At 37.4% G+C, this 23,556-nt stretch overlaps 1 protein-coding gene across 3 annotated transcripts in view; it reads left to right on the top strand.

Annotated features, from left to right (window-relative positions):
* The window catches only part of TNNT2 (troponin T2, cardiac type), a 39,286-nt gene that overhangs the window by 8,040 nt on the left and 7,690 nt on the right, over positions 1-23,556 (top strand). For 2 of the 3 annotated variants that reach the window (XM_058177322.1, XM_058177324.1), the window contains exons 3-13: positions 1,312-1,329; positions 6,227-6,283; positions 8,189-8,221; positions 10,141-10,162; positions 14,499-14,559; positions 14,655-14,771; positions 15,501-15,578; positions 16,405-16,515; positions 17,460-17,569; positions 19,319-19,409; positions 23,378-23,418. In XM_058177322.1, coding sequence (XP_058033305.1) covers positions 1,312-1,329; positions 6,227-6,283; positions 8,189-8,221; positions 10,141-10,162; positions 14,499-14,559; positions 14,655-14,771; positions 15,501-15,578; positions 16,405-16,515; positions 17,460-17,569; positions 19,319-19,409; positions 23,378-23,418 — 739 coding nt within the window. The remainder of the gene's footprint in view (positions 1-1,311; positions 1,330-6,226; positions 6,284-8,188; positions 8,222-10,140; positions 10,163-14,498; positions 14,560-14,654; positions 14,772-15,500; positions 15,579-16,404; positions 16,516-17,459; positions 17,570-19,318; positions 19,410-23,377; positions 23,419-23,556) is intronic. The other variant, XM_058177323.1, reaches the window with a different exon arrangement.

The raw sequence follows: 23,556 nt of genomic DNA, 5'->3' as shown, positions 1-23,556 counted from the left end.
TAGATGAAGAACCAACTGTAATTTGACTTCGTTACAAAAAGACTGACCTCTTGATCTCCAAAGGACTTATAAGTATATCAGTTCATTGTTAGGGAGGCAACCTTTCACTTGCAAGATTTTGCTTCTTTTTTATTTTTAAATTATCACCACAAAGGTGGAAACAGATGCTGCCAGAATTCTCTGTAGTTTCCCATTCTGTCTTAACTATTGGGTGAGTGCAGACAGTTACTTTAAGACATACAGCATCAGAAGAAACTTCTAATATCCCTGAACCCCAATTTATATTAATCACACTATTTGATTCTCTGGGATGTTGCTGAAATTTGGTGGCAGTTTGATGGCCCAGAAGCTGCACATAAGCCATCCACTAATAAGCACCAAACACTATTTTAACATACCCACATACACAAACATAATGACTACACTGTATGTGTATAATACAATTACAAAATTCACATAAAGAAACACCTCACAAGATTTCTCAAGAATAGAGGGAGGAAGAATAAAGACCCCACATTGTACTCTCAATGAACCTACAACCTGCAAATGGATGTTGCTTTTGCTTTTGCTTCAGAGTCAACTGAAATAAGGTGTCCAGATGAGGTTTGAGGATAACTTCTGAAATAGGAGGACATCTATCTTAGCAGAAGTATGTTTATAGAAGCTATTGCCAGATAGAGTTCTGGACAAATAAATCAAATCAGCTCCCGAAAAATAGACATTATGATCATGCAATCAATCAGGAGTCAATCCCAAAGTATTGTGTTGCAATTTTATATTTGGAATTTCATATATAGTATATGTTTTAATGTTATGTAATTTTGGTTTTGTTTTGTTTTGTTTATTGTTCATTTTTTGGTGTAGACTGCCCAGAGTGACATTGGGGTACTATAAATTTTCTTAACAAATACATTTACTTAACAAATATAAATTTATTTATAAATTTACTTAACAAATAAAATGAAATAATAAAGTGATGGCAAGAATTGCTAAGGAAGTGCTCAAAGACTTCTTGGCCCATTGATTACTAATAAGCCGACGTGCTTCTGTGTCGTAAGACTTTTTGTTTTGACAGCAAGGCTCCTTAACCTGAAGCTGATTGTAACTAGGACTTTTTTAAAAAAAACTTTTTTCTGTCCTGCTGTAAGAAAAGAAAAGCTCAGACATTATTCTAATCTAGTTTTTTCTTTTTTGCTTTACAGGGAACAGGAAGGTAAGGCAATGAAAAAGATCATGTTTGGTAGGTTTTTTAGATATTCTTAACAAGCTCTAATGTTGTTCTCCTTTCTTTCTTGGTTTATCTTGCTGCAGAGGACTGTATTGAAGAAGGTAAGTTTCTGTTGTTATTAGAAAAGTCATAGTTTTATTAAGGAATGTTGAAGCACTGAGAACAACAAAACAAGATCTCCCCAAGATACAAAACAAGAAGTGTTGCGATACAGGGAAGGCAATAATTCATTTGGCCCTAAACAGCAAGAGCAAAGCTCTATGTACTTTTTATTATTTTTACTCAAAAGGAAGGATTCAATTATTCCTTTTTTTTTCTTTACTGAAGAAAATAGATATTTGCAATTAAAGGAATGCCTTATTAGTATTGGTAGGCATAGGCAGAGAGAAATACAAGCTGGCTTAAGTATTATCAGTTTTGTAACATTTGGCCTTATTATAAGGTATTCAAAAATTAGTAGGTATCATTATTATTAATATGTTTATAAAATCCTTCCTGACAACATAAACAAGCAGATTTGGAGGATATATTTCATAGAGTGGGAGGTTTTATCAATGTAAGTCCAGGCACCTTATCACAGATAAGAGAAAATTCTTTTTAATACAATAAGTTGGATTTAAATTGTTCATATAATTAGTATTGCATACCTTTCTGATTCTTGTACTTGTTTTTTTGTTGTAATACTTTTGTATTCTGAATGTATTTTGTTTCATGTCACTTGTTTTCTCTTCTGTGTTGCAACACTTTCCATGGTTTTTTTGAGTGAAGGTATTATTAAGGTATATTATAGTATAAAATACAATGAAAATAAAAATTAAGAAAGGTGTTTGTGTGTCAGGCATGAATGATCAGGTCCATACATGAAGATTCAATTAAACTGATTTATTGCTAATCATACCTATGAACAGAAATTTATTCAACTAACAATTAACACCTGCTTGGAGTTAGAGGAGGGTTAATGGAATTCAAGGGAGGTTGGATTTAGTTTGTTTATGGCTATATAGAGATTCTAGGCTAATCCCTCTTTTAATTCCACCCTCAAGTTCTGCCACTCCTTCTCCTACATGGGGAAAGAGCAGGATAAAAAAGAGGAAAGAGAGAAAAAAGATGTGTGTATGTGTGTATTCTTTCTCTCTTCTTCTTCAACATAAATACTTTCCAAATTTAATTTCAACATTTTTTTCATTAACAGTAACCTATTCATTTCATTTTAGAACCCACTTTATAAGCACAAAAGATGCATTGGAACGTTCTTTTAATTACATATGTCAAACCAATAGAAAGTTATCCTAACTCCAATTAATTTATTAAGTTTATGTCACTCCCTCCAGTTTATCCTGATGAAATATAACCTTTTTCTTCTTTGGAATGTCTATAAAATATAAACTTCTATTTTTCTTAAGAGATTCTCCACTATGACTTTTAAAACAAATATGTCAATACTGCCAATTTCCACTTTGATATTGAAATGGGGATTCCCAAACTTATTCTCCTGAGGATTGTAGATTTACTTGCAACTCTTCTTATTTCAGTTGCACTGGGGGACTTATAATTAAACCATCTTCATAGCAGGCACTGTTGCTGTCAGATTTATATTCCAAAATTAGGGTTATGTCCTCTGTATTGTCAAATTCTTGTGCAGTAACTTCAATGGTTTGATAACTTTCTGTGTTTGGTTGCATCTCTGGATTACTCATCTTTCTTCCAATTATTTGAGTAATTTCTTCCGCTTGTTCCTCTTTCATGACATATTTAGGACATAGTTGATCTATAAAATGAATTGTTTTATTTAAATAGGAGCCAGTGTGGCACAGTGGTTAGAATGCAGTATTGCAGGCTAATTCTGCTGATTGCCAGCAGTTTGATTCTCACAGGCTCAAGGTTGACTGAGCTTCCATCTTTCTGAGATTGGTAAAATGAAGACACAGATTGTTGGAGACAATATGCTGACTCTATAAACTGCTTAGAAAGGGCTGTAAGGCACTATGAAGTGGTATATGAGTCTAAGTGCTATTGCGATCTTTCTGTTTTGGATGTATTTGAAGTTCTTTAGCTCCCTCATGTGGTCAAATAATCAATTTAAAATATTTTTGTAGATCAGCTAGTATTTATTGACCAATCAATAATTCATTAAAATCAGAAGTTTCAACAACAAACAACCCAAAATTACAAATTATAACTCCCAATGTCAAATAAAGATAGTAAATTCATGGAAATGACAAAATGAAACCATAGCTTTTTAAGTCTCTATGTTTTTTCAGCAAAATTTGAAATACACACACACACACACACACACACATGCATACATACATACATATATACATACTCCATTCTTCCTTATTTTAGCACACCTTCTGCAATCCACTCATTCAACAATAATGATGTACCAAAAATGGCACAGATCTTCAAAAAGAAATAACAGGCTATGACTGAAAAGCGACTCCTTTAACTTAGTAGTAATAGCACTTAGACTTGTATACCACTCCACAACGCTTTACCACATTCTCTGAGCTATTTACAGAGTCAGCATATTGCCCCCAACAATCTGGGAAGTTGCCCAGGTTCTACTTACCTTTACTACCGGTTTGCAACGGGAGCGTGCGCTTCTCCTTGATGACATCGGGGCAGGTGGTCGGAATCTCCCGCTGGTTTTACCGGACAGAACTGGGAGCAACCCACCACTGAAGTTGGTGCTTAAAACCCTCCCCTCCTTTTCACTCTCTACAGAAGACTGAACAAAATCCAACTGCTTTAGCAGAGAGAGCTATGTTCACATAAGATTTGAACCACTTCTAAGTAGTTTTTGAAGCATGCACAGTCCTGTTACTTTTATATACATTAAAGTACATTAAATTCAGTCTGAAATTAGTTTTCTGACACTTGCAATTTTACATGTATATTTTCTAATTGTCTGAGTGATGCAAAATACTGATATCTGTTTGTACATGAATGTGTGAATGTCCTAGATCAGAGGTGTCCAAACTCGGCAACTTTAAGACTTGTGGACTTCAATTCCCAGTATTCCTCATCCAGCAAAGCTGAAGTCCACAAGTCTTAAAGTTGCCAAGTTTGGACATCCCTGTCCTAGATTGTTTGGCTCTTAGTATCTCATTTTCTTGTTAATGTCTGGCTTCATAAATGCTTGGCACCTAAACTCTAGTCATGTGCACAACAACAGCAACAAACAAACCAGCACTATAAACCTAGTTGTTTATAGATACTTTATTTTGAAACCACTGCTTCTTATAATCCTTGCTAACCTGCTGTACTTATTCCCTTTCACCACCCCGCTTGCCTTGATTAAGAAGAGGAAGAATGGATAGAGGTGGAAGACGGTAGTAGAATCTTTATTTTCATTTTACTTTATAAGTACTTCTTCATGTTACAGTAGGAATATTTATTATGCATTCATGCCTGGAAGGACCATATATAACTGAAATATACATCATCAATAGGACTATTTAAACCACAAACATCACGAGGTCTAAGAATGGGAACTGTAATACTGAGGAATGAAAATAGTATTTTCCATATAAAAGAAGCCATTTTCATTTGTAATAAGATAGAACTAGAAAATTCTAATATTCCAAAGTTGACAAACTGTATCTAACTTACGCAATATCTTGGCACTATCTACACGGTTATCATACAGAGGATGGAATGGATTTATTCTTTATTGCTCCAGAAAGGAGACTTAGAATCACTGTCTTAAAATGATAAGGAAGCGAGTTTAGGCTGCTAACCATATGAACTGTCAGGTAGTGGACCAAGCTCCTACACAAAGTTCTCCTTCTCTGGAGTTGTTCTGTGGAGTTTTCCTTCTTTGGAAATTTTCAGACAGGCTGGATAGACAGCAGTTATAGATGCTGTAGTGGATCCTGTACTTAGTAAGGGACTGATGAGATGATATCTATCTCTATGAGTCATTGATTCTATAATAAACGTCTACAACTCTTTTTTGCTTCACTAGAATTTTGGTATACATTCATTCAGCCAATCTATATTGCAGAAATGAAAGACTACAAAATTATCAAAAGGAGAAAAAATGTTTCTGCCCATTTTTCTGCAGCATTCATCATAATTATGGAGTTCTGATTATATCTAACTTAATTTAAATTTTAAAAAATCATTAATTAAAAAAGGTACAACTTTTCCTTTATTGTAGATGTTCTAATATTCCGAACATTGTTTTGCTCCATTCCTTATTTGTTTGCTTAATTTAACAGATATTCTGTTTGGAAATGCATTAGAAGTGTGGGGGGAGTATCCACTTAGATCAGGTGTGTCCAAACTTGGCAACTTTAAGACTTGTGGACTTCAACCCTCAGAGCAAAGCTGGGTGAGGAATTCTGGGAGTTGAAGTCTACAAGTCTTAAAGTTGTCAAGTTTGGACACCCCTGACTTAGATGTATCCTGAGGAATCTGCCTAGATATTTAAAGAGTGACTTATTGAGGTCTCAATTCATCCCAGAATTCTGCCTCATTTCCTTAATCATCATGAAAGATATATATCATTGAATCAAAATGTAACTAATGGGCATTTTGGAGAGGTTTCTTTAAGAGTTATTGGAATCACAAATCAGTGATGGGTAGAACCAGAGGCAAATTGAACAAAGCTGTCTCTTTCTCAGTCACCCCTTTTCAACATCCTCCTCCTCTCTCTCTCTCTCTCTCTCTCCTCTGTTTCTAACACTTTCTTTTCTTTCTTCCTCATACGGAACATACTGCTTTTCTCAGAGGTCTGAATTGCTTGCTTGAAAACAGTCTTTGAAATTAGACCAGGAAAGGACCTCAAATTCAGTTAAATGTCACACATAACCACAGTACTGCTGTTTCCCCACTCTTTTTTTGGGTGGGGGGAACTCTGCTTTTTTTCAGCTCTTCCTCTTCTTTCACCCACTTTCCATAGCCTGACACTAATCTATTCAAATACTTTTTTTAATTGGTTCATCTCTGTATACTTACATTTGGTGGTTATTCTGGCATTTTATTTTGTAGAAGAAGAAGAACAAGCAGAAGAAATCAAGGAAGATGCAGAAGAAGCCATAGCAGAAGGCATGCAGTGATATTCTGCTGAACTAGTTTTGGGTGATACTTTTTTGGGAGTGGGGGTTATGAGTATGACAGTATGCTCTTCTACAATGCAGAGATGTATGAGAGCTATAGCTACATTTTTATAAAGCTTCACAGTTATATGTAAAACATTGATTTCCCTATTTCTACTGGTTTATGTTTCATGGGTATTACAAGAAAGCTCAGAAACAGAAGAAAGTAATTTTGCTTAGTGAAAGGGAAAACATTCATTAGCAGATACCCTTTCCCCACCCCAAGTCTCTTCACGTATGCATAGAAGCATGATGTGATTTTAGAAAAATCAAGGTTTTGTTGAAACTAGCAATTATTATATCTAAAACAGATAGACATATGGATATCCACAATGTGAAAAGACAAGCTCTATATCTAATTTTCTATGCTGACTATGTGTTACTTTCTGTTTCTTTATAAGTAGGTTTGAGAAGGGGAACACTAACACTTTCACCAGGATTAACAAATACTTTGAAATCAGGGGTGAAATGCTCCCGGTTCGGACCAGATTGCTCGATCCGGTAGTGATGGTGACTGGTGGTTCGGAGAACCGGTAGCAAAAATCCCTGGCCCTGCCCCCTGCCCCTGCTGAGCCATGCCATTATCAGAGGGTTTTTTTTTTACTTTTAAAAGCATCTTTTCTTCAGCTGAAAAAATGCCTTTAAAAGTTAAAAAAAAGAGCTTTTGATGATCCCGCGGCTCCGCTGGGATAGTCAGAACCCTTTAAACTCTTTTTTTTAACCACCTCTTCAGCCGAAGAGGTTATAAAAAAAAAGGTTTTAAAAAGCTCCTCTGGCAATCCCAGCTGAGTTGCCTGATCATCACAGGCTTTTAAAATCATTTTTTAGCAACCTCTTACAACAACCCCTGCCCATGCCCACACAATCGCCCTGTCCCCCTTGCCTTATTGCTGCTCCTTTTGGGCTGGCAAAGCTATGCTTTACTTTGGCTGCTGCAATCACTTGCATCAACTAGCAACTGAATCTGCCTGCCTGCAATCCTTTCTCCTCGGTGAGCAATTCAATCTGCCTGTTTTGTTGGCTGAGGAACTCTGGGAGTTGAAGTCCACAAACCTTAAAGTTACTAAGGTTGGAGACCCCTGATCTAAAAAATATAAATAAAATATTCGTGCAACTTTCTGAGATTTGGTGTGTTTCTGTAGTGTTTCACTCTAACTACACAAACACATAAAATCTCACAAAGCTGTATGTGGCATTTTGTGTGTATGTGTGTGAGAGAGAGTCAGTTGTATTGTGTTGTGTGTGTGTAAAGTGTGAAAGTGTGAGGTTCCTGCTTGTTGCAGGGGCCATTTTGGGTGAAGTGCAGCTGCCTTTACATTGTGTGTGAATCAGTTGTGTTGTGTTGTGTGTGTGTAAAGTGTGAAAGTTGGTTTTTGGTACCTCTTATTGTTTTGTATACTTTGTTTATTATTTTTATTATTTATTGTTATTGGCCACACACCCAGTCATCTGACCACCAAGCCATGCCCACCACTTAAGCCATGCCCACAGAACCGGTAGGGAAAAATTTTAGATTTCACCCCTGTTTGAAATGTTTTTGAAAAGTAGCATTTTATTAATCGAAAGTCACTCTGATGGTATATCTATATTTGTAGGGGCTTCATGACATTATAATCTATCTAGTCTAGTTTTGATGTTACAATAAATTAGGAAAGGAGATGCTACTGCCTCTGATTAGCAAACAGATCAGAATGTCAGTAATGTGAACTTTCCCAGGAATGAGCGGATGAACTGCAAAGCATCCTAGGAATGATTTCAGGCATAGCTTATGAGCAATAAAATGCATCCAGAGGGAGTGGTGGTGTAGCAATGTGCTACAGTGCTAATCATGTTCTTTACTCCTCTTTTAAAATAGAACCAGAAGAGCAAGCTAAAGAACATGAAGAAGGTAAGTAAATAGGAAATACCTGTACGTTATAACGGTCTGAGTGAGTGATGGGCTGAAATTCTCAGAGCTCTTATATTAGCTTAGGCTGAGTAAAGATTAGCTTATCTGTAGTATTAGACTTGTTTAGCATCCATGGATAAAGAGGACCAAGAGAATGAGTTTAGTTTAAAATATGTTGGGAAGTAGAATAGAATGAGTGGTGATGCAGCATAGCTTATGGTGGGACTTTTTGTTTGTTTGTTTTGGGTCATGAAGGAAAGGTGGCATTGCTATCCATCTCATTTTTCAAAGACATTCCAGACTGGTACACTCCAGAATACAATTACTGCACATTTACTATTGAAATACATAAAGTTTGTGATTCAGTGATTTTAAAGATATTAAAAGATGAACAGTTGTGTTCGGTAATGGTTGGAAAACATGATTTAATAATAAAGTTCAGTTCTCAACTTGAGAGAATAAAGCAAAAACTAAATAAGCATCTACATTTAAGGAAATCAGGAATCAAACACACATTCTATTCACCAAGAATTAGTTTGGTATACCATAACATCCAAACATTGCTTAAAGAAGCATCTTGTTTGAAAAGGAGGAGAGGAGTGTAAATATAAAATAAACAAACCATATGATTAACTTCAAAAATGAGAAAAGGGTGATCTGAACATTGGCTGATAATGTACTAATTATAGCCCTTAATATTAGCTGTGGTGGCACAGTGGTTAGACTGCAGTATTGTAGGCTAATTCTGCTGACTGCCAACTGTCAGTAGTTCAGCAGTTTGAGTCTCACTGCCTCAAGGTTGACTCAGCCTTCCATCCTTCCGAGGTAGTTAAAATGAGGACCCAGATTGTTGGGGGCAATATGATGACTCTGTAAACTGGTTAGAGCGGGCTGTAAAGCACTGTGAAGGAGTATATAAGTCTAAGTACAATGAATACTGAAAATCAATGAAAGTTGGAAACATGGTTTTTATTGTTTATTTTTTTAAACTGGCAATCTTTTAGTTGGGATGCAACATTAAGTTGGCCTCTAGATCAGAGATCTTAGTATGCATACAATAACTTCAGCATGCTTGGGCTAAAATCTGATTGTAGAATACTAGCCAAAATATGGCAAAACAGACCCAATATACCCTTTACTGTTAGTGGGGAATGTTGCTAGTTACATGGCTCTAGTTAAGGCTGGTAAATAGTCTGCTCCTTCTGTTTACTGAGACAGAGACCTTAACAGTTAGTGAAAGCCTCAACTCATCAAAGTCATGATGTGAGTGGAGGTCAATATCCATGAACTCATCCAGTAATGATTAGGTAAAGGTAAAGGTTCCCCTCGCACATACGTGCTAGTTGTTCCTGACTCTAGGGAGCGGTGCTCATCTCCGTTTCAAAGCCGAAGAGCCAGTGCTGTCCGAAGACGTCTCCATGGTCATGTGGCCGGCATGACTCAATGCCAAAGGCGCACGGAACGCTGTTACCTTCCCACCAAAGGTGGTCCCTATTTTTTCTACTTGCATTTTTTTTTAACGAGCTTTCGAACTGCTAGGTTGGCAGAAGCTGGGACAAGTAATGGGAGCTCACCCCATTACACGGTAGCACTAGGGATTCGAACCGCTGAACTGCCAACCTTTCTATCGACAAGCTCAGCGTCTTAGCTCCTGCGCTATCGCGTCCCTCCAGTAATATAGAAAATAGAAAGGCATATAGAAAATTTTTACCTGGAATATAAAGAAGAGTAAACAATAAAGAACTTAAATTAATGAATTGGTTTTGGAGGAGAGGAAAAAATTAGGGTTTTTTTTCTTATCACTATACTAATAGACTTAATTCATTTTGCTTGCCATTTCTTAGTCCCTCTCTGCATCCACAAAAGAAATAGCATGGTATTTATGATAATTGATAGTTTTGTATTTGTTTTTATTGCAGGGGAATTAAAGCCCAAGCCCAAGTAAGTACATATGCCTTGAGTGTTATATTACCAAAAATACATTAAGATATAACATGTTTCTAGACTACATTTTTGTCATATAATTGCCTTGCCATATTCAATGAATTTTATAAATTTAGATGAGATGCCATTATGTCTCATGTATAACCTGCCCCTGTTTTCCCATTGGTTCTTTTATTTTTTTCTTTCATAAAAAATTTTAAAAAGCAAAAGATGGAAAAAATTTTACACTGGAGTTGTTGTCTTCTGTGCACTTTTTATGTAGTGGCAGAAGATCTTCCATAGGTAACCTTTTGAGTGAATAATGATTCACAAGAGGGTTGCAGTGGCTACTGATGTGGCTATTTATGTAGCCAGATATGTAGCTGCAGCAAATCACAAGACTCTGGGAACCCCTTGTATCAAAACATGTGGGACAGCCAGACAAGGACACCCCCATAATCAATGCATGTAGGACAAATAACATGGCTATCCTCATGCTCATCTGAGACCAATACTCAGGTAGGGGCTGGACTCAAATTTGTTGCTGAAACTAATGTGCCATCCATACAACTGCATCATTGCTCCTCAGGGTATAGTTGGCCTATAAGGAAAATAGAAAATAAGGAGAAACGGTTTCGCTCTTTGTTTAATTAGTTCTCCTCTTAGCACCGTACCAGAGCGCAAAACCCAGACAAAAACAGAGACATAGACATGATGACTGAAATTGGAAGCCATAAATATCAGCTGTTCTATCCCTGTTGTCTCTTAGCCTGCTTTCTCTTAGCTGCGTGTCACTCAGATGCTTTAATCTGTCCTATTTATCATAGATTGCCCCATTTATAGTATAGCTGCAACCAATCCATTTCACAGTCCTTTAGACCTGAAATCCTCTGGTGATTAAGTAAGCTTTGGAGCAACCTGATACAAGGAGATCCCAGAGTGCTCTGCATGCAGCAGCTGTCTTGGGATCCTCCATTATCGAGATGTCAATGCAGCATCAACAGCTGTCTGCACCAGCTAAGCTACTAAGTCTTTATAGCTTCATATTCTGTGCACCTTCTTGCAATCTTGCAATACTTTTATCATCTTGTCTAATTTCTGCTACAAATGGCAGGACCTTCATTTGCATTCTCAATATAGCCGTAAATTGATAGACTTTAGATCAAATTAACCATATAACCATTAAACACTGGAATGATGTGAGTTTCATCTCCTAAAATCAGGATATCAGCTATCCCTCCATGCTTGTTTCTCATTCTCTCTAGTCCTCAGATGAGTCATTTATTCCTATAGCCAGGGTTCTGGTTGAACTTAGACTTCAGAAGTTTGATAAATGCTCAGGCCAACAGGTTGGCAACCTTAAATTCCTACCCTGTTTCCCCTTAAATAAGACATCCCCCTGATAATAAGCTCAATCGGCTTTTGAGTGCATGCGCTAAAAATACCCCCCCAATATTTAAATGCGTGTGCAGCGGGTCTCCACCATTTTCTCTGGTTAGGGAGACAGAGCTGGAAATCAGGTAAGATGGCAAGAGGAATCCCATCTTACTCTATACGTCCAAAGTAATAAGACATCCCTGAAAATGAGGCCAAGCACTTATTTCGAGGTTTAAAAAAATATAAGACAGGGTCTTATTTTCAGGGAAACATGGTATGAATGTATTTATGCTATGAAATTGTGATTGCCCTTTATATTCAGAAATATAAACAAAGACTTCAACCTAAATCTCCTATGGGCATGCACATAAAAATAAGTTGCAATTCTCTACTTTGGAAGAAGCCCTTATATTTCTGTTGTAGGCTTATGTACAAACTGGGAATAAATTACATCGAAAACAGTAGATTTTTTAATAGAAGTGTTTTATATAAGTAATTATGTTGTTTAAAAATACAGTGTTCAATAAAACATTGAAAATAAAACAAGATAAGAACAAAAAATAAAAATCAAGAATCAAGATAAACAAAAGAAAATGAAAGAAAGTAGGCTTTTTTATAATATGAAAGAAAAACACAAATTGTAAACATCATACTAGACAGATATTTCTATTTTTAAAAATGTATAGATAGAGGTATTCTGTTAGGAGGAATTATTAGGAATTGTTTTGATGCAAATAAAAATTGAGACTAAATGTGAATTACATTTACCTTCAATTAAATGATTCTTCATGACTTAGTTCTGCATCAACTTTTCAGATAATGCTGTTTTCCATACTTTTCAATACCATTAAAAATATATATATATATTTTTGTTGACCAATGTTTTACTACAGAAAAGCTAACAACTAAACCCCAAAATTGCATGTGTTTCTTTACTGTTGTATTTTCTTGTTTGTATTATTTTATATATTTTGGAAAAGTGTCTACATTTTACTTTCAATAAAATTACATAGGATTATATTGCTAATAAGCTTAAAAAACAACAACAAATTCCATGACAGAAAATACACAATCTTTTTAGGTAGTTCTGGAAGTTATCTAGAATTTTTAAAAATGTCAGCTACAGAAGGGATGAAACAGATGGAAAGCAGTTGCTGATTGCAGCCTTAGATGAAACCCTCACAAGGATAATATTCCAATGCCAGATATGAAGTTGTTACAGCTGCTCAATACTTCATCTAAATTGGGTAAAGAAAAATAAAACTGCAATGACAGGTGGAGACCTGGCAACCATTGTGACGTTCCATTTGGTGCTTCCTTCCCCCCCCCCCCAAAAAAAATTAAATTGGAATTACAGTGGCATTGGCAATCAGTTTAAATAAATGAAATAGTGACCATAAACATTATTTAAATAAATTAATAAAAATATAATATGCTTGGGGAGTTTGGAGATCATCTACTATACTTTTAGCCATTTTCTAGATTTGCATTGTAGAAAATATGAGTTTTATTCCTTTAACATTCTGAATGTGATGCTGAGAATTTTCTGTTTTTAAGAAATATTTTAGTCATGGACTCATTTGGTTAAATCATAAATTAATGCCCTTTAAATAGCACTGTGCAATTATTTTTTCACAGCTAAACAAAAATGTTAATTAAAAAAACCTATCAGTAAATACAACGGGGGTTTTAAGAAACAATGCAATTATTCTAAATTTTGTAACTTTTAATCTTTTTTTTTTTTTTACAAAAAAAGCTATATCAATGTCATCCAATCAGATAAACATCACATGACCTAAACTGTTTCATGTAGTTTATAGCTAAGAGAATTATATAATTGAAGGCTTCCCCAAAATAAAAATAAAAATGAGCTATAACAAGCAATATGTATCGTATTTTTTGGAGTATAAGACACACTTCCCACCCCCAAAGAGGGTGAAAATTTGGGTGTGTCTTATACACCAAATGTAGCCCCGCCACCCGCCGGAAAATGGGGTACATGGAGGTAGCAATAGGCTATGGCAATCACTGCAGCCTGAAACAAATGATCTTCGGGAAGCCGATCCAACTGACGATCAGCTGCTTGTGCTAATCAGACAATGCTGAAGCTGAAATGGGCTGTTTGCTGCAAGGAGGCAAATTGCTGAGAGGCAGAAGCGAATTTTTTTTCTTGTTTTCCTTTCCCAAAATGGTAGGTGTGTCTTATAGTCTGGAGCGTCTTATACTCCGAAAAATACAATAGGTTATATAGGTATCCACCTAGTTCGTGATATGTATTTTCTAGATTAAATATTTTTTTACCTGCAAAAGTGACAACAAATGCATTTCCTTATGTGCAGACACAGTATAAAACCAATATTACAATGTAATATTGTAATGTGTGAGTTTCACTTACCGTATATACTCGAGTATAAGCCGAGTTTTTCAGCACATTTTTTGTGCTGAAAAACGTCCCCTCGGCTTATACTCGGGTCTATACGGCTTATACTCAAGTTTTTTTTTTTTAAAGCCCCTCGGCTTATACTCGAGTATATACGGCTTATACTCGAGTTTTTTTTTTCTTTTTTTCACATTTTACCGGACTGAAGCCCTGCCGGTGCAGTGGGGGGGCGGGGGGGGGGGGCCGCCAGCCTTCTCAGCTGGGGGAGGGGGGTTTCAACCGGTAGGTGCCTCATTTCCCACCCTCGGCTTATACTCGAGTCCCCAGTTTACCCCAGTTTTTGGGGTAAAATTGGGGACCTCGGCTTATACTCGGATCGGCTTATATTCGAGTATATACGGTATATTGTCTTCGATAATTTTACTTTAATTTGGAGATAAAACTCCTCAACACCAATGGGATTAAATTTGGCCCAATGATGTGAGAAATGCAATCAAATAAATAAACTCATAAGTATGCAGGAAGAGATGGAGTGAATTCAAAGTCAGGTATCGTATGGTCTGTATTTTACTCTGTTTTCCCCCCCTCTAATTTCAGGTTGTTTATGCCTAATCTGGTCCCTCCAAAAATCCCTGATGGTGAGAGAGTAGACTTTGATGTGAGTATTCTTAGGCCATTGCCTTGGCCCAGACTAGTTCTTTCTTACCACTAGAGGTCTTTGAGAGAACAGTGCCAAATCTTGTTGCCCTGCAGGATATTCACCGGAAGCGAATGGAAAAAGATCTGAATGAATTACAAGCTCTAATTGAGGCTCATTTTGAGAATCGAAAGAAGGAAGAAGAAGAACTGATCTTCCTCAAGGACAGAATTGTATGTCAGAATTCCATACTTTTTATTTATTTATTTATCTTTATGGTCAGACCCAATTCTCCTAACCCTCTTATTAATGATTTAACTGTTTTATCAAAGTCACAGATTTTGCAGTTGTTCGTATGTAGTATCAAGCCTGGGTTTATTGACAGCTTGTGAATTAATGATTAGAACAATATGTAATTCTAGGCAATGCTACGCAATTCTTCTTAACAGGAAAGGATTGGGAACTGGACCACACAAGCAGCAGACAAGCATGCGAGTATGCAAAGCTTCATTTGTGCAAGCATGGGAGAGCACATGAAATTATCTCCTCTCCCCTTCCCCCCCCCACTGCTGTCACTGCTGGTCTGTGGAGCAAAAAGGTTGGGGACTGCTATATTAAAGGGGAAAGAAAATTGCAGATCTTTATTGCTAAAGCAATTATATGCATTTCTAGTAAGAAATAATATTCATAGAACAATTTTAGGTCCCTAGTAAATGCATTTAGGACAGAAATAATATCCCATCTTTATTGTTAGGAGAAATAATTTGCAATTAATTTCTTGATTTATGTGCAGCAATAACTTCTACGCCACTTCAGTTGAACTAATGGAATTGTAGCTCAAGTGTCAACAGTTCTTGTCCCTTTTCCATTGTCAGCATCAAATTTTAACATAAATCCTAAATGATTGGGCCACTAGCCTTTGTCCAGGAATATATATTACAAATTAAGCTTGCTTTATATAGGAGCAGCGGCGAGCTGAACGAGCTGAACAGCAACGGATCCGTAGTGAGCGAGAGAAGGAACGCCAGGCACGTTTGGCTGTGAGTCTATCCAACATTTATGGTGTACTTTCCTAAGCATTACTAGTGAAGTAACTTCCTTGTCTCACTCTTTAATAATAGTCATTGGTCAATAGTCATCAATAATATCACTCATAGCAAATATTCTGGGTTAATGCTTAATATTCCATTCACACTGACTTGCCAAAAACATAACAGAATTGTTTTCACATTAATGTTTAACTCAACATCAAGCTGAACTGTTTTAGGAGGTGACCATTGGCTTTGATAAAATGATTGTCCCATAGTTATGATATAATGATCTGGTTAAATGCCAAATGATATGACTATTGATTTGACTTTTTTTAATTCAGAGGACAAGATGGTGCTAAATGTCTGACAGTATAAATTGCTATATTGATAAAAATAAAGTGCTAAATTTCATCAGTTGGTAATAATTGACCAATTACGGCCTATACATGCAAATATTACAACTGATAGCTTTTGCATTATTGAAAATACATGACAATTGTGGTCCCATTTATATTTGGTTCTGTAAGAGTTCTGTACATCCAGTCTGATTCTTTAATTCTTGTCTGGGAACTGGAATCTTAAACCTAATGCTATTCGATTCATAGAGACAAAAGCCATTGTTAACTATTAAATCTTTTTTTTTAATTGTCTTTTGGTGCAGCTGAACAACTTAAACAAGAACTAATTCAATATTATCACTGTTCTGGTGAACTTTATGGCAAGAATTACATTGCATTTATCTGCTATCATCTTCTTAGTGGCATCTATTGGGTAAACATTTGACTTTATTGTACATTTTCTATCCTTCTGAAAGTCACGTCTCTTTTCTTGGTAGGAAGAGAAAGCTCGAAAAGAGGAGGAAGAAGCCAGGAAGAGGGCTGAAGAGGATGAGAGGAAGAAAAAAGCTTTCTCCAACATGCTTCATTTTGGAGGCTACCTTCAAAAGGTGGGTATATGACTGTTGTAACAGGTGACTCCATTGCAAAAAAAAAAGTTGTATAAACTGTGTATATGTCAAATTATATGGCTGAAGACACATTTCACAAATACTTGTCATTTAAACAGAAGTACATTATATCTTGAGGGACATGGTGGCTCAGTGGCTAAGACACTGAGCTTGTTGATCAAAAGGTCGGCAGTTCAGCGGTTCGAATCCCTAGTGCTGTGTAATGGGGTAAGCTTCCATTACTTGTCCCAGCTTCTGCCAACCTAGCAGTTAGAGAGCACTTAAAATACAAGTAGAAAAATAGGCACCACATTTGGTGGGAAGGTAACAGCATTCCGTATTCCTTTGGCATTTAGTCATGCCAGCCACAAGACCACAGAGACAACTTCCAACAGCACTGGCTCTTTGGCTTTGAAACGGAGATGAGCACCGCCCCCTAGGGTCAGGAACAACTAGCACATACCTGTGAGGGGAACCTTTGCCTTTACATTACATCTTAGTTTAAGTGATGCAATCTGAGCTGTTTGCTGTCCGCATTCTAATTATCCAGTTTCTAACTACAAATTCAAAGCCTCTCCTCCCCAATTATTTTATTCTTCTTTTTTAAACCTTTGAATCGGATTTGATTTGCCTGGTCCTTCAAACAAAAAACCTACTTGGAGGAACTGCTATGCTTTGTCAACGTGAAGGCCGAATTCACAAATTTTGAACTCAACATCTTCCTGCTGCTCTTGGAAAGATCTGCACAAATGTATAAAAATAATTTCATACTTGCGATGCCCTTTGAAACTTTTTTGTCTTTAGTTTTAATCCACATGCACATAACATTTCGCCCATGAAATGGCCATTTAATGCATATGTGACTTCTCAGATTCACCACTGGAGAGAAGCAATTTGGTTGAACTTGACAGCCACTGATGTCACTCATGAATTGATTTCTTTAGACAGAGAAGAAAAGTGGGAAAAAACAAACAGAGCGGGAAAAGAAGAAAAAGATCCTCACTGAGCGCCGTAAACCCCTGAATATTGATCATTTGAATGAAGACAAATTGAGGTGAGAGGGCAGCTCATTCCTTAGTTAGAAGACATTTTCTTCAGGAGTGGAAAGCAAGAAATGAGATGAAAACTGGATTTAACTGTTATTTATTTCCTCAATTTCTTAGATATGATGTATGGCCAGGCACAAAGCAAATATAGCCTAGTTTTTGTCACTAATATCATTCTCTCAGAAGATGGCACGATCCTGTTACAACCAAAAAAAGGAGCTGATGTTGAACTGTTTTCTAGTCCCAAGATAAATAACTGTAAATCCTATATACTTCGGGGTGGGCGTGGTCTGCATGTGATGCATCCGGCCTGCGGGCCACCAGTTTGACATCCCTGCTCTAGAGGCACAATAAAAGTAAACATACACGCAGTCTTCGAAAAGGAGTGAGGAATCTATGGTCTTCCAGAAATTGGTTAACTGCAGTGTGGCAAATTTAACTCCAAAGTGGGCAAAGTACAAAACCAAGCTGGTTTTAAAGTTCACTAAGCAAATGGCAGTAGCCAAACAACTTTGATTTTAATAAAGCTGAATAGGATCAAAACTTGTTAGTATTTAGATTGAGATCATCATGGAAGTCCAGGGCAGAGTTTTACACTGGGAATTAAAAAAAAATCTGGAAGAAAACAGTAGCAAACTACTTCTGTGTAGTTGCCATGAAAACAATAGGGATGTGTCCATAAAGTCCACCAGAAGTCAAGCTCAAGTCAAGAGACTCTTTAATGTTTCCTAAGTCAGTGTTAGTGTATACTAATGTTTTTCTCATCATGTAATTTATCAGGGTTTTGACATGTTTACAGTTCGTTAAACAGAATTGTCAGTTTGACTGCCCACAATTTGCCTTAAGAGATACCAGCAGGATTATATCTTAAATAGGTGCTACATAATTGTAATGATGACTCTGGTTGGGCGTCAGGCCGAAGAATGTACAGTATTGCTGGCATCTGAGCTAAAAAAAAAAAAAGACCACTAGAGGGTGCAAGGATCACATAGAAAAAATACACAACTTCAAGGGACTGGTTGAGGGTTTTAGAAAACACTGTGTCCTGCCAAGGGTGGACCACATTACATAAATAATGATGGAGAGTTTCTCATTTTTTTCTCTCTTTGTTCTTTTCCTATTTTTGATTGTTTGTTTTAGTGTCCTTTCCATAATAATTAAGGGGAGGGAATAATTCTAACCATCTTAAAGAGGTAGTACAAATTAGTCTACTGTTCGGAAAGGGCATCAGAGCTCAGGATTTAAGAGGACTTTTGTATGAATTGCTTCTACAATTCTTTTATGGTTTTTACATGGGCTTTCTGGAGTTGTGATTTCCAGAGCTTGGACAGAGCCAGATGTGTAGACTGACGAAAAAGGAGGAAAAGAGAGGTTGTCAGGTTTTTCTCTACACGGTTGGACTTTTATATGGGCCAGAAAATGTGAGGAGGCATGTGCTTCTTACAAGTTTATCTCAAGGAACCAACCACTGAATGCTGTTTACCATCTTAGATACTGCTACACTGGTTTGTTCAGGCTGTTCCCTACTTATCAAAGGGCTGAATTCTGAAAAACCAGTCAGCATATGAATTCATTAAATTAGAATGCAGTACAATCTCCATCATCCCTTCTGCTATGGTGAATGGTCATGCTAGCTATAGTTCATGCATCGGATTGGGAAAGGCTGCTCTAGAACAAAATGTTCCCATTATATATTTCATTTAATTTAGAGCTAACATGACTAGTACCTTCATTAATGCCATGTCTTCTCAAATCAGGGAAAAGGCCAAGGAACTGTGGCAGAGTATTCATGATCTTGAGGCTGAGAAATTTGATTTACAGGAAAAGTTCAAAAAGCAGAAATACGAGGTAAGTCTAAACATCGATATCAATCTCTTTACAGCTCTGGATTCTGTATAGAACCGTGATGGTGAACCTTGGGCGTGTGTGCCAGAGGTGGCATGCAGAGCCCTCTCTGTGGGCATGCGCACCATCGTCAGCTGCCCTTCTGGTTTCCAGTGCGCGCATGCACGCCAGCCAGCTGGTCTTCCTGCATGCCAGCCACCTGGTCTTCGGGTTTCCGCCATGCGCACTGGCCACCTGGTCTTCGGGTTTCCAGTGCTCCAGCGCACGCATACATTTCAGTTTGGGCACTCAGTGCCGAAAAGGTTCGCCATCACTGGTATAGGGTAATCAAATGTTACTTCTTACATTTTCATATTTGAAGTCAAGTTATGTCAATGTAGCAGCGTGCATTATTAAAAGATCTGTAGTCATGCATAGCCTACTGTGCTGTTAACAATGTACAAATTCTACAGGACACAAATGCAAGCTACACATCCGTAAAAGTTGTCTTGGGATAGTTATCTGCCCAAAGAATTTTTCCATTTGACCTGGAAATGAGCTGTCAGTAAATGATTGCGGATATCTCAGTAAAACTTGCTATACAACCGAACACAGGCCTGTGATTCAGTACTGTCATTTGTACAGCGCAAAAGTTTTTATAACTGTTTTTGAAACCACAAAGCAATCCGCCAACAAGTAGAGCAGTGTTTCCATTCCTCTCTGTAATTATCACAAGAGAGCTAAATGGGAAGATAGTTATTCTTTTAAATACATGATCCCTAATTGGCTGGGTGGCTTCCCTTGCTTTGAGGAATATTATTGTGTCATGCCTCCATGAAATACTGTTAATGACAAAATCCTTCATTGGCTGGTATTATTCACATTTCTGTGATCAAGAAATATCAATCAAGAAGTGGGTGGACTGAAGCAGAATGGACGGAAGGAATCATGTTGATGATTGATCTCAGAGAAAGTTGAATATTTTCCTCATTTGGGGTTCTAGTAATATTTTCTTTGCACTGAAGTCAGTACTGAAAATGAAAATGGACAAGCTTTCAATACAACCTTGGTATTTGCTTTATTTTCCTTTATTTTCACTGCAAATGACCTATTTCCCCCCCCCCCAAACAAGAACAGACAGGCATGAGTAATCTGACATGACTCATCTGAATGACAGTCTAGATTTATTTCCATTTGGAACCGACATCATAAGTCAGCACCGAAGACCTCTTTACATGAGTGAAGCAATTACTTCTTTGCTTCAAGTGGATACAGTTTAATAGGTGAAAAAAATAGTTTAAACCTGTTTTCCCGGACCTGAAGAGTTTTATTTGTGCTTGGACTACAATTATCAGAATTTCTCATTGGCAAGGAGAATTCTAAGATTTGTATTCCCAATATATGTGGGAACCCCAGATTAGCACAGGATATTTTAGGGATAAGAATAGGAGAAAGACCTTGAGAAATGGGGTAAAAAATGCTGCCTAGATTAGCGGTCACTAACTGGTGGTCCATGGACCACTGGTGGTCTGCAGAAAAATTATTTACATTTTTTATATTGCACTAAATTAGGAGTCCTCAAACTATGTCCCCTGGGCCAGATACGCTCAATGAACGTTTGTGTTACTGCAGAAGTCTCCCTCTTCTGGGTCTTTTTATGTGGGTCAGAGAGGGCCAGAAATTTCAACTTGCGGTCTGCTTCAGCCTCCTGGTGTGGGACTTCTGGTGTGGGACTTTGGGTGGAGGAAAGCACCACTGGTGGTGAAGAGCCAGAGGCCCTTGTTCCAGTGGGACAACATTATGGCCTGGAACTGGCTGACCATCTCAGCCCATTGAGTCTCCAGGCACCAGTACCTGGTCTTGCACTCCTACAGGTCTTCCCTCTGCTTGAAAAGCCTATGCTCATAGTCCTCAGTGAGGTGCTTCTGCTGAGCCTCCTTCTTGGTCAGATCCAATTTGAACTGAGTTGTTTTGCCAACTTTTTTTCATGGTGGCTGCTTAGCTCCAGCAACTGCTTCTTGTTGGGGTCCTAAGGAGCCCAGGCAGGCAGGTGAGGAGTAGCGAGTAGAGGTTGGCAAGGCGCACCTCGATGTGAGTTACATCGAGTTGGCCATGCCCACAGTCACATGATCACTTTGCCACATCCACTCAGCAGGTCTTTAGGCAGATCGTATTAGTGGTCTGTGGAATTTAAAATTATGAATTTAGTAGTCCCTGAGATCCAGAAGTTTGGTGACCCCTGATCTAGATAACAGTCAGATAAGAGGCCCTAACCCACACTGCACAATGGGCGGGGAAAGAGGCAGAGAAGAAACCCTCCCAATCTTTTCAGGCTGTAAAAGTGGCAGTAGGAGATTTGAACCTTCAGACTTGCAAAATGGATGTCAGTTTTCCCAGGTAGATCAGACAGGAAACAAATTCATTGTAAAGCTCCATTAACAGAATCTTGCAAGTCTGAAAGCCCATTTTGCAAATGTGAGGCTTCCTGCAAACCTCATGGGACTTCTATCTTCTGCATACATAAATCAATTTTGTCTACATAAGAATTTATATTCAAAAACTGAATTTGCTATTAACATTTATGATCAGCTATCTTTCTCCTTCTCCTCATGGATATTGGTGTTATTCAGGTATCAATAACTGAATATTTAAGATTTGTTTCTCAGGATCGCCATCTCTGTGTTTCTTTTAATATTTCCTTTGCAAGTGTTTTAATGTTTATAGAAGTAATGAGCTTTTCATTCAGCCTTTGGTGAAGGAGAGTGAAATCCTTCACTTCACTGCCAATAAAAATTGCTTGCCATTTTAAAAAACGTTTAATTGTAATTTACTTGTTTGAGCCATTGAGAATCGGGTGCATACAAGTTTCATACTTCTTTATTAATAGTATTTTCATTTGATATTCACTTATACTATCTGTGATCTAAACAAAGAAGCAATAAAAACACAGCATGGCATAAGCCAGTGTTAATATAATCAATATCTAATTTCAGTAGTGTCATAATTTAAATCAATGACAAATACTGTCCTGAAAAATTCTTCTAGCTTCATAAAAGCCTTAAAAATATTTAAATATATTAAATATTTCAAGGCCTCTAAAAATTGCATTGCTTAAGATGGAGTAAATTCTAAACAGTAAGAGCTAGATGGAAGAAAGCTTTGAAATGGGGGGTGCCTATTCTAAGATAAGAGAAAATTAAGTCATCCTGATTGCATAAGTGAGCCAAGCCTGTGGGAATATGAATTATGATTGAGTGGCATTCTTATGGACATGGAAAGTCAGCACAAGCAGTTTAAACTAGTAATACACCTGTCAGGGTTCCAAGTAACACCCCCAACAAAATCAAACTCTGAGGCTTGACATTCCTCAAAGCTAACTTTTATTAGAGATGTCATATCGGCCCATCTGGGAAAACCTGAATCTGAGAGCTTCCGGGTTTTCCACACCCAAAAGAAAGTTGAGGACCTTGCTCCTCACCCACATGTCTACCACACATCCAATCATATACAGTCTGGAACAGAAGATATCCTCCTCTTCTTCTCAGCACACTGCAGGGCACCTTGGCCTTGACTTTCTATATTTATTTTGGCTACGTATCTTCTTCACTCTATACTATCCCCCCTCCCAACTTCCCACGGTAGGCTTGTGGCAGGCCTGAAGCCTGAAGCCACAAAGGTAGAAAGATGGCTTCTAGGTCTGACAACACCCATATATTCAGCCACTTTAAGAATTGGCAAAAAAGGGATGAATTGGGAGAGATCCAAGCCTATAGAGACCATGCATTTCTGGACTTAACCCAGAACACAGAAAGCAGAGTTAGGAAACTAGGTAGCAAACTGCAATAATAATTCAGGAGAGATACCAAGATAGGAACTAATCAATGGTTAGAAATGGCTGAATTCTCCAGAGGTTCAGATCATGAAAGTTTAAAAAAAAATGTGGATTTATCCATGAAAGGCTATAATATTCTCCTTTCTCTAACCCTAACCAGATTTCCATACTTATTGCACGCTGTGATGAGTTAAGCAAGTAGTAAGTATAGCCTGTTTCCTGGAAACATCATATATGGTGTGGAGCTATGTATGCAACTCGCTGCTCTCAATATTGTGTCCTCCATTGTCCTGTGAAGTCTGGATGCTATCAATGCCTTTTCAGATAACTTTGTTGTTC

The sequence above is a fragment of the Ahaetulla prasina genome, chromosome 3 (genome assembly GCF_028640845.1).
Source record: "Ahaetulla prasina isolate Xishuangbanna chromosome 3, ASM2864084v1, whole genome shotgun sequence".
Lineage (NCBI taxonomy): Eukaryota > Metazoa > Chordata > Lepidosauria > Squamata > Colubridae > Ahaetulla > Ahaetulla prasina.
Note: the sequence above shows the minus strand (reverse complement) of the source record. Positions and strands in the feature narration are given on the sequence as shown.